The sequence below is a fragment of the Heterodontus francisci genome, chromosome 23 (assembly GCF_036365525.1).
Source record: "Heterodontus francisci isolate sHetFra1 chromosome 23, sHetFra1.hap1, whole genome shotgun sequence".
Taxonomy (NCBI): Eukaryota; Metazoa; Chordata; class Chondrichthyes; order Heterodontiformes; family Heterodontidae; genus Heterodontus; species Heterodontus francisci.
In genome coordinates, this window is record NC_090393.1 from 6,258,196 (window position 1) to 6,276,072 (window position 17,877).

General features: G+C 43.7%; 1 protein-coding gene across 4 annotated transcripts in view; it reads left to right on the forward strand.

The window, feature by feature from the left end:
• The window catches only part of noc4l (nucleolar complex associated 4 homolog), a 41,219-nt gene that overhangs the window by 3,978 nt on the left and 19,364 nt on the right, over window positions 1-17,877 (forward strand). For 3 of the 4 annotated variants that reach the window (XM_068054619.1, XM_068054621.1, XM_068054622.1), the window contains exons 4-8: window positions 1,741-1,848; window positions 3,610-3,759; window positions 3,848-3,950; window positions 9,568-9,602; window positions 13,822-13,872. In XM_068054619.1, coding sequence (XP_067910720.1) covers window positions 1,741-1,848; window positions 3,610-3,759; window positions 3,848-3,950; window positions 9,568-9,602; window positions 13,822-13,872 — 447 coding nt within the window. The remainder of the gene's footprint in view (window positions 1-1,740; window positions 1,849-3,609; window positions 3,760-3,847; window positions 3,951-9,567; window positions 9,603-13,821; window positions 13,873-17,877) is intronic. The other variant, XM_068054620.1, reaches the window with a different exon arrangement.

Consider the following 17,877-nt stretch of genomic DNA (forward strand, 5'->3'; position numbering starts at 1 on the left):
GATCGGTAATAAATGCTAGCCTTGCCAGCAACGTCCGCATCCTGCGAATGAATACAAAAGACAAAACTGCCAGTCTCGACAGCTGTAGCAAAATAACTCATTAATAAATTGTACTAAAGCAAATTATTTTGATTTCCTTCCCATGCTGTGCCCCGTTCCCCTCTCTTTGTATTTCTGCTGGCTGGGGAGTCTAGGACTAGGAGGCATAGTTTAAAAATTGGAGCCTTTTAGGAGTGAGGTTAGGAAACATTTCGACACACAAAGGGTGGTCGAACTTTGTAATTCTCTCTTCCACAAACCGCAATTGATGCTGGATCAAGAGCTCATTTTAAATCTGAGATTGATAGTTTTTTTTTAACCCAAGGGATTAAGGTAGGGGGGGTGGGGGAGGTGCCGCAAAGGTTGGTATATGGAGTTAGGTTGCAGATCAGCCATGATCTCATTGAATGGTGGAACAGGTTTGAGGGGCTCCCCACCTTTATGCCATTTGCCCTCCAACCCTGCTGGACCTGAGTGCTATATTTTGACATGACTTCCCATGAGTAGCATTAAGAGCGATTGACTCGTCAGGTGTTATTAATAACTAAACAGGGCAACTAGACAAGCATCATTCTCCAGTAGAGAGAGTTATTGGTTAATCCTTTATGTGGTGCTTCCCTGCTGTGCAGTGCATATCAGTAGTGCATTATTTTAAATGGTGCATTTACATGCGAGGATATAATTGTGCTTATGTAAATGACATCATTTCTTATTGAGGTGAATAGTGTAGAGAGGCTGGATAAACACATGAGGGAGAAAAGAATAGAAGGATATGCTGATAGGGTGAGATAAAGAGGTGACAGGAGGCTCGTGTGAAGCATAAACATTGGCCTGGATCGGTAGCTGTAAATATTATTTAGTTGGATGCTCTTGCTGTTTAACTGGTAGAGAGGTTTTTGTTTTATACTTCCCTTCGCTAGGGGAAATTTTATTCTTCCCTGCGCTAGGGGAAATATGCAACTCTCAAAAATAGCAATTCATCAGCTTCAAAGTAAGTACCTGGGACTTCTGTAAGTAAGTGGAACTTTAAATGTAAAAACTAAACGCTTCTCCCTTTACTCCCGGCTTCCGAGTTCTAAATCAAACATCAAACCCTTAAACATCCTGAGTTATCTGCCGATGTATTTTGAGTGATTCCCATCCTGTGTAACTCCCATGGGTTTGTATGTTGGCACAGCTTCCAGGGATTTTTTACCCAATCTTCAGTAGCTGCCGATTTACCTGTTTCACAGTGGGCATTGAATGGGGGTTGCACAGAAGCATAAACCGTGGAACCAGTTATTGAAATCGAATGAGTTTGGTTAGTTTCAATTCTGTCCAACTTTATATGCCTTTTATTTTTGATGGTGTGTTGCATTACACGACAATGTGACCAAAGGCAGTTGATAGAATTTAAATTCAGTTTTGCCTCTCTGAGCCCAACAATATGGCACTTAACCTCACAGTCAGAAGATCATGGATTCAAGCACCACCCCTCATTGAGCAGGTGATCTAGCCTGACATTTCAGTGCAGAGCTGTGAGAGTGCTCTGAATCTTATTTAAAGATGGTGATTGTGGATATTAAGATGTAATCTTGTGTTCTCTGACCTCACAATGATTGGGAATGAACGTGGGGAGATTATCTGTAGGAGAGACTTTGCTGGGAATTCACATTTTACTTTGTGTGAAAACCTGTCCCCTCCCGATTGCTTTCTCTCCAGGAAGTGGCGCTCTGCACACTGATGAAGTTTGTTCGGACGGAAGGAAGGTGGCCTCTTGTCAAATACGAAGTGGACGAGCATTACATCTTTCCTGGGGAGTTGTTAAAGGTGAGTCGTGATTCTGACTTGTGCACCTATTATTGGACAGAGCTCTTCCGGTGGACAGGGGCTGGCGGGGGGTGAGAGTGGTTCAGTTAACGAGGATGGGGCATGATGTTATGCTACTGGCTACAAAAATGCAGCAGTTGCCGGTGGAAAATGAGCATATTTACAATAAGGGAGGCCATTCAGTCCATCCACCTTATCCATCCATCCAAACTCGAGTTACAATATCTCGCTGCCTCCAGTGATTTTTGCACTCTGCTACCCCAACATGGAGACCATTCCAGGTATTAATCACGCTTTGTTCACTTGTGCTTCCTGACATCAGTCCCAAGGTTGCCGTCTACCATTTTGTGACCTAGGATTTAAAAAAAGTCAGTCTGGCTCTTATTAAATTGATTATTCAATCGCAACAATAAACATTGCCGTAGGGGATTTCACCAATAAGAATGTGTTTGTGTGCACAACTGTATAATGTACATCCAGTTCGCAAGTGTTGGTATTGGCCTCACTTTGAGTAACATGTTCCTTTTGTTCTAATGCAAAAAGGAAAGTCGAATTCAATTCTAATTATTCTGAGGATCTGTTAAAATCACTCAACTGCTATTTACAGGGGGTCCTTGTTAGGAATTGATAACCTGACTGTTTCAAAAATTCTCTCTGTTGCACAGTAAGCTTGAAGGGTAGAAACTAAACCCAATAAAAAGTGTTATTCATTGAGATGTGTTGTGGACGGCTTGAGTGATTTGGGTTGTTAAGGGTGGGGATTGAGGTTGATGGTGTGGGCCGGAGCTAAGAACACAGTTGGGTTGCGCTAGCTTCTTTCTGCACGAAACCTAACCCAAATGTAAGGGTGGAGAATGGGTTGAGGTTAGGAAGACAAATGACTTGCTTTCCCTCAGTGTGGTGATATTTTCACTGAGCCATCTTTATGCATATGTGTGATGTGCGTGTGAGTCTGACTAGTTTCGAAGAAGTTTAATGAGAATTGCACATCACCAATAACAGTGTTCTTCTAGGTAGTGCATCCAAAACTCTTCTGCCCATGACCTTACTTGCACCGTTCATTTATCACCCCTCTACTTGCTGACCTACATTGGCTCCTTGTCAAACCTAGTCAAGTAACACCTCGATTTAAAATTCTCGTTCTTGTTTTCAAATCCCTCCATGGCCTCGCCCCCTCCCTATCTCTGTAATCCCTTCCAGCCCCAAACCTCCAAGATATCTGTGCTCCTCTAATTCTGGCATCTTGTTCATCCTGATTTTAATCACTGCACCATTATTGGTCATGCCTTCAGCTCCGTGGGCTCTAAGCTCTGGAATTCCTTCCCTAAACCTCTTTGCCTCTCTACCTCATTTTCCCCCTATAAGACACTCCTTAAAACCTACCTCTTTGACCAAGCTTTTGGCCACTTGTCCTAATATCGTCTTATGTGGCTCATTGTCTAATTTTGCTTTATAATGCTCCTGTGAAGCACATTGGGATGTTTTATTACACTAAAGGCACTATATAAATGTAAGTTTTTGCCATGGAGACCCAGTATTTGGGAGGTGCTGCCAAAAAAACCCTTGCTAGTTCACTGCGTAGACAGTTGCTGCCCATTTCTCCCTGTTTATGAAGCACCTTGGGCCATCTTGCTGTTGCAGACATTGTATAAATGGAAAGCCTAATTTGTAGGGATAATTCACAGTGCTATTATTTCAAAGCAATGATTGTCCACCTTCAGTTTTTATCTGTAACTTTTACAAGTGTCCATTGCCTTCCAGCTGCTTGTGAAGCATTTGCTTCAGGTTGAAAGAGATACTTCCTCCCTGCTTACCCAATTTCAGGAGTGTTTGGAATATGAGGATGTTCGTTACTACGTGATGGCCTTTGCTGCTGAAAACATCCCGAGTGTTATGCAGAGCTTTAAGGGGGTAAACTTTCACACTTTGTGTTCTCCTCTGTTCTAAATCCACACATGCACCATCATCATTTTATTATTTCTCCATCCTCTTTGTATAGGGATTTCTTCCTATTTATCAACAAAACGTGTTTGGCCTTTTGTCCTCAATTCACATGCCAGGCGACGAGAGTGAACTCAAGAATTTCCTTGTGAAGCAGCAGAGTAAGTATCATTGGATGATGAGGGGGGGTTACAAAGGGAAGTATTTTGGGCTGAGAAAAATTTATATTGATCTAAGTCTGTGGATATTGGGGGTGGGGTGGGTGCTATCAGTTGAAATTTTCAAGACCAAGATTGCTAGATTTTTGTTGGTTAAGGATATCGAAGGGTTATGGAGCTAAAGTGGGTGGATGGAGGTACGATACAGATCAGCCATTATTTCATTGAATGGCAGAAGAGGCTCGAGGTACTGAATGACTTCCTCCTGTTCATGTCTTCAAAATTAGCATGTAAGAAATAGAGTAAGAAGGGTTTTAGACAGGGATTCAGCCCATCTAGAATGTTTCTCTATAGGGGCTTTAACTTTTTAATCCCAATTCCCAGCCCTTTCTGCAGATCCCTTGCTCCCCAAGTAAATACCTTAATTGACTTTGTATATATGGTCTTCTGGGTCAGTGGATTCCACAATCTCACAACCCTTTTGTGTATTGAACATTTTCCTGGATTTGCTGATGATGTCTCTGGCTCTGGATCCCTCTAGCAAATGGAAGCGTCATCCCTAATCAGTCTTGTCAATCCTCTTCATTATTTTAAAAGAAGAAAAGACTTGCATTTCTGTAGTGTCTTTCATAACCTTGCAATATCCCAAAGCACTTTACAGCCAGTGAAATACTTTGAAGTGTGATCACTGATGAGGGAAAGCTGAAAAGTCTGAATTAACGTTCAATGCCATTTGCGATTCCTCAGATGCTCAAAGATGGACAAAAGAGCTGAAGTGAGAGTGATTTCCCTTGACATCAAGGCAGCATTTGGCCGAGTATGGCATCAAGGAATCCGAACAAAACTGGATTCAGTGGGAATCGGGGGAAAACTCTCCGTTGGTTGGAGTCGTACCTAGCGCAAAGGAAGATGGTTGTGGTTGTTGGAGGTCAATCATCTGAGCTCCAGGACATCACTGCAGGAGTTCCTCAGGGTAATGTCCTCGGCCCAACCATCTTCAGCTGCTTCATCAATGACTGCTTCAATCATAAGGTCAAAAGTGCAGATGTTCGCTGATGATTGCACAATGTTCAGCATCATTTGTGACTCCTCAGATACTGAAGCAGTCTGTGTAGAAATGCAGCAAGACCTGGACAATATCCAGGCTTGGGCAGAGAAGTGGCAAGTAACATTCGCGCCACACAAGTGCCAGGCAATGACCATCTCCACCAAGAGAGAATCTAACCATCTCCCCTTGATATTCAATGGCATTACCATCGCTGAATCCCCCACTATCAACATCCTGGGGGTTATCATTGACTAGAAACTGAACTGGAGTAGCTATATAAATACCGTGGCTACAAGAGCAGGTCAGAGGCTAGGAATCCTGTGGTGAGTAACTCACCTCCTGACTCCCCAAAGCCTGTCCGCCATCTACAAGGCACAAGTCAGGAGTGTGATGGAATACTCTCCACTGGCCTGGATGGGTGCATCTGCAACAACACTCAAGAAGCTCGACACCATCCAGGACAAAGCAGCCTGCTTGATTGGCATCCCATTCACAAGCATTCACTCCCTCCACCACTGACGCACAGTGGCAGCAGTGTGTACCATCTACAAGATGCACTGCAGCAATGCACCAAGACTCCTTCGACAGCACCTTCCAAACCCGTGACCTCTACCAACTAGAAGGAAAAGGGCAGCAGATGCATGGAAATACCACCACCTGCAAGTTCCCGTCCAAGTCACACACCATCCTGACTTGGAACTATATCGCCGTTCCTTCACTGTCGCTGGGTCAAAATCCTGGAACTCCCTTCCTAACGGCACTGTGGGTGTACCTACACCACAATGACTATAGTGGTTTAAGAAGGCAGCTCACCACCACCTTCTCAAGGGCAATTAGGGATGGGCAATAAATACTGATCTTGCCAGCGATGCTCAAATCCCATGAAAGAATTTTAAAAAAAATCATGCCTCAACCTACATGATTAGATTAGATTAGAGATACAGCACTGAAACAGGCCCTTCGGCCCATGAGTCTGTGCCGAACATCAACCACCCATTTATACTAATCCTACACTAATCCCATATTCCTACCAAACATCCCCACCTGTCCCTATATTTCCCCTACCACCTACCTATACTAGGGGCAATTTATAATGGCCAATTTACCTATCAACCTGCAAATCTTTTGGCTTGTGGGAGGAAACCGGAGCACCCGGAGAAAACCCACGCAGACACAGGGAGAACTTGCAAACTCCACACAGGCAGTACCCGGAATCGAACCCGGGTCCCTGGAGCTGTGAGGCTGCGGTGCTAACCACTGCGCCGCCCTAAAAATTTCATTTAATGCTTAATTTCTGGACAAGTCAGTCTGAGGTTGCTCACCCTCCCATCAAAATCTCTGCATTCTACCTGAATAACAATTGTGTGTTACCGTGTCAAAGGTGGGATTCTCACTATCTTTTTATTAAGTTTTTGTGGGGAGACTGGCTGAATTAGCAAAATGTCCGTCCAACTCCTGAACCTGAGTTCAAATCTACTGGTTAGGATCTGGAATGCACTGCCTGATAGTGTAGTGGAGGCAGATTCAGTCATGGCTTTCAAAAGGGAATTGGATAATTTTCTGAAGAGAGAAGAATTGCAGGGCTGCGGGGAAAAGACAGGGGAGTGGAACTAGGTGAGCTGCTCTTCGGGAGAGCTGGCATGGACTCGACAGGCCCCTTCTGTGCTGTAACCATTCTGTGATTCTCAGTGTGAGGTGATGCATTTTGGCAGAAAGGATAGGGAGAGGTCATACAGACTTAATGGCGCAGTTCTAAACAGTGTGCAGGGGCTGAGAGGGATCCATGTGCATCGATCTTTGATGGTGGCAGGATATATTGAGAGAGTGGTTAGTAAAGCATATGGAATCTTGGGCTTCGTAAATAGAGGCATTGAGTATGAAAGTAGGGTGGTTATACTGAACCTTTATAAAGCTCTGGTTAGGCTCCAACTAGATTACTGCGTCCAGTTCTGGTCACCACACTTTCGGAAGGATGTGAGGAACCTTGAGAGGGTGCAGAGGAAATTTACCAGAATGGTTCCAGGGATGAGGGATTTTAGCGACAAGGTTAGGTTGGAAAAGGTGGGGTTGATCTCCTTGGCACGAAGGAGATTGAGGGGAGATTTGATCTAAGTGTACAACATTATGACAGCTTAGATAAGTTAGGCAAGAAAAAGGTGTTCCCATTAACTGATGGTACAAGGACTAGGGGACACAGATTGAAGGTTTTGGGCAAAAGATGCAGGGGGTATATGAGGAAGAACTTTTATACGCAGTGGGTGTTAATGACCTGAAACTTGCTGCCCCCGAGGAGACAATCAATGATTTCAAAAGGAAATTAGATGGGCACTTGAAAATAAAGTTGCAGGGCGGAGGGGATTGAGCAGGGGAGTGGGACTGACTGGATTGTTCTGTGGAGAGCTGGCATGGGCTCTGAAAACCTCTTCCAAACTGACTGTAGGGGACCAGTGTGGAATAAAGTTGTGAAATGGAGGTTTATACTGAGGACCAAAACCTGCCCAACCCCCTTTAATTTTCTCCTCTTATCTCCTGAACCCAGTAACCTATGGCAGGTGCTGTTTAAATCTCAGTAGTTCTGTGGAATTCAGCACTTGTGCAAGAGACTGAGCTTAGCTGCACTTACATACGAACATACGAATTAGGGGCAGGAGTAGGCCACTCGGCCCTTCGAGCCTGCTCCGCCATTCAATAAGTTGATGGCTGAACTGATTACTCCACATCTCCACCTACCCCTGATAACCTTTCACTCCCTTGCTTATCAAGAATCTATCTACCTCTGCCTTAAAAATATTCAAAGACTCTGCTTCCACCGCCTTTTGAGGAAGAGAGTTCCGAAGACTGACGACTCTGAGAGAAAAAATTTCTCCACATCTCCGTCTAGTTCTAGACTCTCCCACAAGAGGAAACATTCTTTTCACATCCATCCTGTCAAGACCCCTCAGGATCATATATGTTTCAATCAAGTCGCCTCTTACTCTTCTAAATTCCAGCGGATACAAGCCTAGCCTGTCCAATCCTTCCTCATAAGACAGCCTGCCCATTCCAGCTATTAGTCTAGTAAACCTTCCTTAAATAAGGAGACCAGCACTGTACACAGTACTCCTGATGTGGTCTCACCAATGCCCTGTATCGCTGAAGCATAACCTCCTTAGTTTAGTATTCAATTCCCCTCGCGATAAACGATAACATTCTATTAGCTTTCCTAATTACGTGCTGTACCTGCATACTAACCTTTTGCGATTTATGCTCGAGGACACCCAGATCCCTCTGCGTCTCAGAGCTCTGCAATCTCTCACCATTTAGATAATATGCTTTTTTTTTATTCTTCCTGCCAAAGTGGACAATTTCACACTTTCTCACATTATACTCCATTTGCCAGGTCTTTGCCCACTCACTTAACCTATCTATATCCCTTTGTAGTCCCCTTATGCCTTCTTCACAAATTATTTTCCTACCTTTCTATTTCAAAGTTGTGACTGAATTAGTTAGGTGTGACTTGAAACAATCATTTGTGAGCATTTGCATTGCCTGTTCAAGTCATTGGCAATCTATTTCCAGTCTCTACTCAGTGCTGCTATTTGAGCAGACTGTGGCACGCATTGGGCTGACCCACAGCACTGAATCTATGAGGAGAGATTAGAGACATTGTTTACATTGGAAAGGTGATGACTGAAGTGAGAAGGCTGTGGCTCAGTGGGTAGCACCTCTGCAGCAGTGGCACCACCCCAGAGACCTGAGCACAAAATCCAGGCTGACCCTTCTTTGGAGTACCGAGAGACTGCTGTACTGTCGGAGGTGCCATCTTTCAGCTGAGACATTAAACTTCAGCCCTACTGCTCTCTCAGGTAGATGTACAAGAGTGGATGTGTTCTTGCGGGTGTCCTGGTGAGTATTTATCCCTCAACCACCATCACTAAATTAGTCATTATCACATTGATGTTTGTGGGAGCTTGCTGTGCACAAATTGGCTGCCGTGTTTTCTACATTGCAACTTCAAAGAAAAGTACTTAATTGACTGTTAAGAACTTTGAGATGCCCTGAGGTTACAGAAGAAGCTATATAAATGCAAGTTCTTTATTTATTTAAGGTATAAAAAAAATGTTGACTGGGAGCATTTCTTCAAGCTAAACCAGGGTATCAAGACAATAGAAGGTAGAGCTTCAAAGTGAGAAAAGCCAAATTTCTGACAGATGCCAGGAAGCATTTCTTCACAAAGTAGTGAACGTGTGTAGCAGACTCCAGGAGTGATGGAGGCAGGGATCTTCTTTAGGGGCCTGGTGGGGGAGGATGGGGGTGGAGCTGTAGCATTTCTTTGTTGGGGTTTGGATAGGTTAAGATGGGCTGAATGGCCATCGTTCTTTGGCATCATCATATGATGGGAGCTTGGAGTGAGGTATAGTCATGCTCGAGAACATTTCTGCTCAGAAGCTAATTACACTCAGATGAGGTGACGACATCTGCTAAAATAATGATCTGTGTCTTTCTGAATTGACTAAAATCGAGGTGGTTGTGCTGTAAAGGTATTTCAGTTCTTGCAGGCTGATATTAACACTGTAACCTTTTTATTTGCAGGTAAACATGATGCATGGAAGGCAGCAAAGCTGAAGGTGATGTTTGAATATTGTGCATACTCATCTTGACATGGGGAGTCCAAGCACATTTCCTTTTCTGAGAGACAAAGGGAGACAGTGCTCTATCATATCTTACTGGGTTCAGGAGACAATATCATAGTTACCATTTGTACAGTCGCCACAAACTTGCTCTCTCAGACCATGGGCTTCATCGCTTGTTTATAAAGTACTTTAAGGCTCCTTCACTGCCCCTAACTTTGCAGCAAGTTTGTGGTCCTGACAATTTAGTCGTGATGACGTGACGATAAACAGTTCTAAAGTCATGAAAGCCTTTCTGGCTCTTTAAGTGTCCGTCACGCCCAAGATTTCTTTAAAGACTGGGAGAGCCATAGTGATAGGAGATTCAATTGTAAGGGGAACAGACAGGCGTTTCTGTGTCCACAAGTGAGACTCCAGGATGGTATGTTGCCTCCTTGGTGCTAGGGTCAAGGATGTCTCGGAGCGGCCGCAGGACATTCTGAAGGGGGAGGGTGAACGGCCAGCGGTCTTGGTACATGTCAGTACCAACGACATAGGTAGAAAAAGGGATGAGGTCCTGCAAGATGAATTTAAGGAGTTAGGAGCTAAATTAAAAAGCAGGACCTCAAAGGTAGTAATCTCAGGATTACTTCCTGTGCCACGTGTTAGTGAGTATAAGAACAGGAGAATAGACTAGATGAATGCATGGCTGGAGAAATGGTGCAGGAAGGAGGGATTTAGATTCCTGGGACATCGGGACCGGTTCTGGGGAAGGTGGGACCTGTATAAGCAGGACAGGTTACACCCAGGCAGGACCGGAACCAATGTCCTCGCAGGGGCGTTTGCTAGTGCTGTTGGAGAGGATTTAAACGAGAATGACAGGGGGATGGGAACCTGAGCGTGGAGACTGAGGAGGAGGAAACAAGAATAGAAATGAAAGACAGGAAACAAAAAGGCAAAAGTGGAAGGCATAGAAATCAAGGACAAGAAACAAATAGGGCCATAGTGCAAATTAGTGCTAAGATGACTAAGAATGTTAAAAAGACAAGCCTAAAGGCATTGTGTCTCAATGCGCAGAGTATTCGCAATAAGGTAGGCGAATTAACTGCGCAAATAGATGTAAATGGATACGATATAGTTGCGATTATGGAGACATGGCTGCAGGGTGACCAAGGATGGGAACTGAACATCCAGGGGTATTCAATATTTAGGAAGGACAGGCAAAAAGGAAAAGGAGGTGGAGTAGCATTGTTAGTAAAAGAGGAAATCAATACAATAGCGAGGAAGCATATTAGCTCAGAGAATCCTGATGTGGAATCTGTATGGGTGGAGCTAAGAAACACCAAGGGGCATAAAACTTTGGTGGAGGTTGTATGTAGACCCCCAAACAGCAGTGCTGATGTTGAGGATGACATTAAACAGGAAATTAGAGATGCATGCAATAAGGGTGCAACTGTAATTGTGGGTGACTTTATTCTACATATAGATTGGGCAAACCAAGTTAGCAGTAATACTGTAGAGGAGGAATTCCTGGAGTGCGTACGTGATGGTTTTTTGGACCAATACGTTGAGGAACCAACTGGAGAACAGGCCATCCTAGACTGGGTATTGTGTAATGAGAAAGGATTAGTTAACAGTCTTGTTGTGCGGGGTCCCTTGGGGAAGAGCAACCATAACATGACAGAATTCTTCATTCAGATGGGGAGTGAGAGAGTTGATTCCGAGACTAGGGTCCTGAATCTAAATAAAGGAAACTATGAAGATATGAGGGACGAGTTGGCTATGATAGATTGGGGAATGTTACTGAAAGGGTTGACAGTGGATAGGCAATGGCTAGCATTTAAAGTGCGTATGGATGAATTACAACAATTGTTCATTCCTGTCTGGCGCAAAAATGAAACAGGAAGGGTGGCTCAACCGTGGCTTACAAAAGAAATTAGGGATAGTATTAGATCTAAGGTGGAGAAATATGAAATGGCCATAACAAGCGGCAAACCTGAGGATTGGGAGCAGTTTAGAATTCAGCAAAGGAGGACAAAGGGATTGATTAAGAAGGGGAAAATGGAGTATGAGAGTAAGCTTGCAGAGAACATAAAAACTGACTGTAAAAGCTTCTATAAATATATGAAGAGGAAAAGATTAGTGAAGACAAATGTGGGTCCCTTACAGTCAGAAACAGGGGAATTTATAATGGGGAACAGAGAAATGGAAGACCAATTACATAAATGCTTTGGTTCTGTCTTCACAAAGGAGGACACAAATTGCCTCCCAGAAATGTTGGGGAACATAGGGTCTAGTGAGAAGGAGGAACTGTATGAAATCAGTATAAGTAGGGAAATAGTGTTAGGGAAATTGATAAGATTGAAGGCCGATAAATCCCCAGGGTCTGATAATCTACATCCCAGAGTGCTGAAAGAAGTGGCCCTAGAAATAGTAGATGCATTGCTGGTCATTTTTCAAAATTCTATAGACTCTGGAACAGTTCCAACGGATTGGATGGTAGCGAATGTAACCCCACTATTTAAAAAAGGAGGTAGAGAGAAAACAAGGAATTATAGACCAGTTAGCCTGACATCAGTAGTGGGGAAAATGCTCGAGTCCATTATAAAAGATGTAATAACAGAGAACTTGGAAAACAATGACAGGATTGGACAAAGTCAACATGGATTTACGAAAGGGAAATCATGCTTGACAAATCTACTGGACTTTTTGGGGGATGTAACTAGTAGAAGAGATAAGGGAGAACCAGTGGATGTGGTGTATTTGGACTTTCAGAAGACTTTCGATAAGGTCTCACAAAAGAGATTAGCGTGCAAAATTAATGCACATGGGATTTGGGGGTAAGGTTGGCAGACAGGAAACAAAGAGTAGAAATAAACGGGTCTTTTTCCGAGTGGCAGGCAGTAACTAGTGGGGTACCGCAGGGATCAGTGCTAGGACCCCAGCTATTCACAATATATATTAATGATATAGATGAGGGAATTAAATGTAATATATCCAAGTTTGCAGACGACTCAAAGCTGGGTGGGAGTGTGAGCTGTGAGGAGGATGCAGAGAAGCTCCAGTGTGATTTGGACAGGTTGAGTGAGTGGGCAAATACATGGCAGATGCAGTATAATGTGGATAAATGTGAGGTTATCCACTGTGGTGGCAAAAACAGAAAGGCAGATTATTAATTGAATGGTGATAGATTGGGAAAGGAGGAGATGCAGCGAGACCTGGGTGTCCTTGTGCACCAGTCGCTGAAAGTAAGCATGCAGGTGCAGCAAGCAGGTAGGAAGCTAAATGGTATGTTGGCCTTCATAGCGAGAGGATTCGAGTACGGGAGCAAAGATGTCTTGTTGCAATTATACAGGGCCTTCGTGAGACCACATCTGGAGTATTGTGTGCACTTTTGGTCTCCTTATCTGAGGAAAGATGTTCTTGCTATGGAGGGAGTGCAGCGAAGGTTCACCAGACTGATTCCTGGGATGGCAGGACTGATGTATGAAGAGAGATTGGGGCGATTAGGCTTGTATTCGCTACAGTTTAGAAGAATGAGAGGGGATCTCATGGAAACCTACAAAGTTCTAACAGGACTGGACAGACTAGACGCAGGAAGGATGTTCCCGATGGCGGGGGAGTCCAGGACCAGGGGTCACAGTCTAAGGATAAGGGGTAAGCCATTTAGGACTGAGATGAGGAGAGATTTCTACACCCAGAGTGTGGTGAACCTGTGGAATTCTCTACCACGGAAAGCAGTTGAGGCCAAATCATTAAATATATTTAAGAAAGAGTCAGATATAGTTCTTAGGGCTAATGGGATCGAGGGATACGGGAAGAAAGCAGGAACAGGTTACTGAGTTTGGATGATCAGCCATGATCGTATTGAATGGCAGAGCAGGCTCGAAGGGCCGAATGGCCTACTCCTGCTCCTATTTTTCTATGTTTCTATTAATGAACACCTATTTTTAATGGATGCATAAATCCCTTTCTCCTTATCACAGCTGCACTGAAGCTGGCCAATTTTCCCAGCAATATTAGGTGTAAAATACTATCTTGTGTCTCGCTGACTCCTGGGAGCGAGAAAATTGGTACCTGACAAACCCTGTCACTCTTGTACTGCTGTCAGTGACTAAATGTGAATGTGTAATGGAATGAACTGGACTGTTGGTCTGATCTGAGCAGCTAATTGTGCATTTAGCAAGGCACCGATTACATTGCATTACTTTACAAATATCCACGCTCTCACCAACAGGAGCACAGAAGAATGTTTGAGCGACTGTGGCTGGCATTCCTTAAACACAAGGTAAGTTCCTTCCAAAATAACGCTTTCTCTGAGTGTTTTCTTTAACTCATTTGCGGGATGTGTGTTCTGGTTTGGCTTGAGGTCATATTTCACACTTTGTGTTCACACGTGCAGCGTGTCTTTATTTACCTGAGTGTAGCAATCAGTCATGATCTTTCCAGTTAACATGCTCTTAAACCCAAGATATTAAGAGAGGAAAAACGGAACTAGTCCTTTTGTAAGACAGTGGCATTGCAAAGTATTTACAGAACAGCAACAGGCCATTCCCCCCTACTGCTGTATGCTGGTGTTTATTCTCCACACAATTCTCCTCCCACCCTTTTTCACCTCTTCAGCATATTCTGTTCCTTTCTCGCTCATGTGTTTATCTAGCTTCCCTTTAAATGTAGCTATATTATTCACCACAACCACTCCTTGTGGTAGTGAGTTCCACATTCTCACCACTCTGGGCAAAGAAGTTTCTCCCGAATTCTCCATTGGATTTATTAGTGGCTATCTTATATTTATGGTCCCTAGTTCTGGTCTTGCCGAGATCTACCGTATCAGACCCCTTTCTAATTTTGGGTCATTCCCCCTAGTCTTCCCTTTTCTAGGGAAAGGAGCTCCAGTCTATTCAATCTTTCCTCATAGTTATGACCTCGTCGTTCTGGGCTCATGCTTGTGAATCTTTTTTGCACCTTCTCTAGTGCTTCTGTAACCTTGTTCTAATATGGAGACCAGAACTGGTCACAGTGCTCCAAATTTGGGCTAAGTAAGGTTTGATCCAAGTCTAACATAACTTCTCATGGTATTTTCTGAACGTGTCGCCCTATCAGTATCTCTGCCTTGTCGCTCACTGTGGGGCAGGGCAGCGGTGATTATTGTAATTGGAAGTATCCTCATGAACCTCTGCTTTCCTTTCGGATTAATCTGTATCTTGGCTGTGAGCTATTTGTACAGGTCTCTGTTTCTGATTTGTTCCCTACAAGCTTGTTTCTGTGGTGCATTGTTCACTTCACATCTCTGCAAGCAGTTGAGTTGTTATTTCAAATCTTTAAGATTTTTTTTTAAGAGCAGTAAACAGGATGTGTCATTTGTACAATATCAGAGATTTCTGGTGGTGACTATATTGAAAATGCTAAGGAAAGCAGCAGTTTGCAAAGCCTTAGTTTAACACTAATGTTACTCTCTTAAAGGCCATTTAATTGCTGTAAAAAAACGTGCACCTTTTTATAAATACTGGAAATAACTGATGAGTGGGACTAGCTTTTTCAAAGAGCTGGTGCGTGCTCAATGGGCCAAATGCCTTATTTGGTGCTGCAACATTCTATGATAAAAGTTGCTGTCTATTTCATCTTCTTCACACAGACTTCCTATTCCCCAACTCCCTCTAACCAGGGTGTTCTTAAGGGGCTTGCTATTTCTCCTGTAAGGGATCTGTAAAAGGGTGATTAATATTTCCTCCATCCCTTTATATAGGGGCTGACAGGAGTGACAAAATGGCCCCACTTGTATTACCTCAGTAATTTAATAAGATTCTAAATCTGTTTACTGAAAGATTATCCTTCTGGAGGTATTGCAGTATCATTTCAGTGCCATTAATATTGTCGTGTGTCATTTACAGAATTAAGGGATGCTGTAAGGAGTTGTACATTAATAAACTTTAAGGATCAAATGCCCAATTAAGAACATGCGACAGGAGCAGACCTACTGGTCCATCTAGCCTGTTCCACGTAGTCACGATGCAATGTCTTGTGCATCACAGTATAAACACTAACCCACTCCATCCCACCTGGACTTGTCATAGAGTTATACAGCACAGAAACAGGCCCTTCGGCCCATCGTGTCTGTGCTAGCCATCAAGCACCTAACTATTCTAATCCCATTTTCCAGCACTAGACCCGTAGCCTTGTATGCTATGGCATTTCAAGTGCTCATCTGAATACTTCTTAAATGTTGTGAGGGTTCCTGCCTCTACCACCTCTTTCAGGCAGTGTGTTCCAGATTCCAACCACATTTTCTTCAAATCCCCTCTAAACCTCCTGCCCCTTACCTGGTTATTGACCCCTCTACTAACGGAAAAAGTCTCTTCCTATCTAACCTATCAATGCCCCTTATAATTTTGTATACCTCAATCATGTCGCCCCTCAGCCTTCTCTGCTCTAAGGAAAACAACCCTAGCCTTTTCAGTCTCTCTTCATAGCTGAAATGCTCCAGCCTAGGCAACATCCTGATGAATCTCCTCTGCACCCTCTCCAGTGCAATCACATCCTTCCTATAGTGTGGTGCCCAGAACTGTACACAGTACTCCAGCTGTGGCCTAACTAGCGTTTTATACAGCTCCATCATAACCTCCCTGCTCTTATATTATGTGCCTTGGCTAATAAAGACAAGTATCCCATATGCCTTCCTAACCATCTTATCTACCTGTGCTGCTGCCTTCAGTGATCGATGGACAAGTACGCCAAGGCCTCTGACCCTCTGTACTTCCTAGGGTCCTACCATCCATTGTATATTCCCTTGCCTTGTTAGTCCTCCCAAAATGCATCACCTCACACTTCTCAGGATTAAATTCCATTTGCCACTGCTCCACCCATCTTACCAGCCCATCTATATCATTCTAATCTAAGGCTTTCCTCCTCACTATTTACGACACCACCAATTTTCGTGTCATCTGCGAATTTACTGATCGTACCTCCTATATTTACACCTAAATCATTAATGTACACTACACACAGCAAGGGTTCCAGAACCGATCCCTGTGGTACACCACTGGTCACACGCTTCCAATCGCAAAAACAACCCTCGACCATCACCCTCTGCCTCCTGCCACTCAGCCAATTTTGGATCCAATTTGCCAAATTACCCTGGATCCCATGGGCTCTTACCTTCTTAACCAATCTCCCATGCAGGACCTTATCAAAAGCAAATATTGTGTAATATTCTGGGAGAGGCGATAAAAATACACAAAAACCCAGAGCAAGGAATCTAGTACTCTAGGCTTATGATGTTCAGCTGACCCTCTCACCCGCTTAGGTTTGCTACACTTTCCAGCAGTCAGGGATGCTGCTGAAACCAGCTTTGCAGTTTTCCCTCAGGCCCGTTCATTCAGGATTATTTCTTGTGATGGTGCTGGTGACTTGTCAGATGACTTCCAGTCATAATGGAACTTGACTGTGGTAAGATTCAAGGAACAATAACTCAATGACCCATGAGAATCAAATTTTCTGGGCTTTCTTCCTATCAATAACGATAGTTAAGGGATGCCATTTTTAAACCTTCAGCATTATTAGTCAGCTAGCCCATCAAAGTTAAATAGATTTATTTTTACAAATAAATGCATTAAACTGAAAGTTTTGCAGCCGCACGAATGATTGGGATTGTCATGTAGTGGCCATTCAGTTATCTTTATCCCTCATGATCACTGACTACTGAAGTCTAGAAATTACTGTAGCGTGAAGTCTTAGTGTACTTTTGTGACATTGCTCTTCCTGTTGTTGTAATGCAGGTGGCAATGTATTTTATTTTAAATAAGAGAATGCCGCTGCTAAAATGCAGTCCTGGGGTCATGAGTTCAAATCCCGCCATGACGTGTTATGAAATTGAAATCTGATCGTTTATGGGTTAGCATTGTGTGGGAAGGGGGGTGGGGAATGACTGCGTAAAACTGACACATTGTCTTAAAAACCCACTGGTTCACCAGTGCCCTTCACCACCATTCCAATCCCTGTCTGGCCTACGTGTGACTCCAGTCCCACACCATTTGGTTACCTCTCAGTGCCCTTGGAAGTGCCTTACACAAACCAGTTGTAAAAACAATTGATATGTGATAAAGGGCTGGCATCACTGCCTCAGGGCAGCCAGAGACAGTGTCATGGGAGTTTTTCCCTCTGTTTAAAAATTAAGGGGGGCTGTGTACCTTTAAGGCAGAGGGAAGCTTTTAAATTATCTGGACACAGTGTGTGGCAGCAGCAAGCCTGTTTCCAAGGCAACAGCAGGAGAGAGAGGCCACCTGCTGAATTGTAT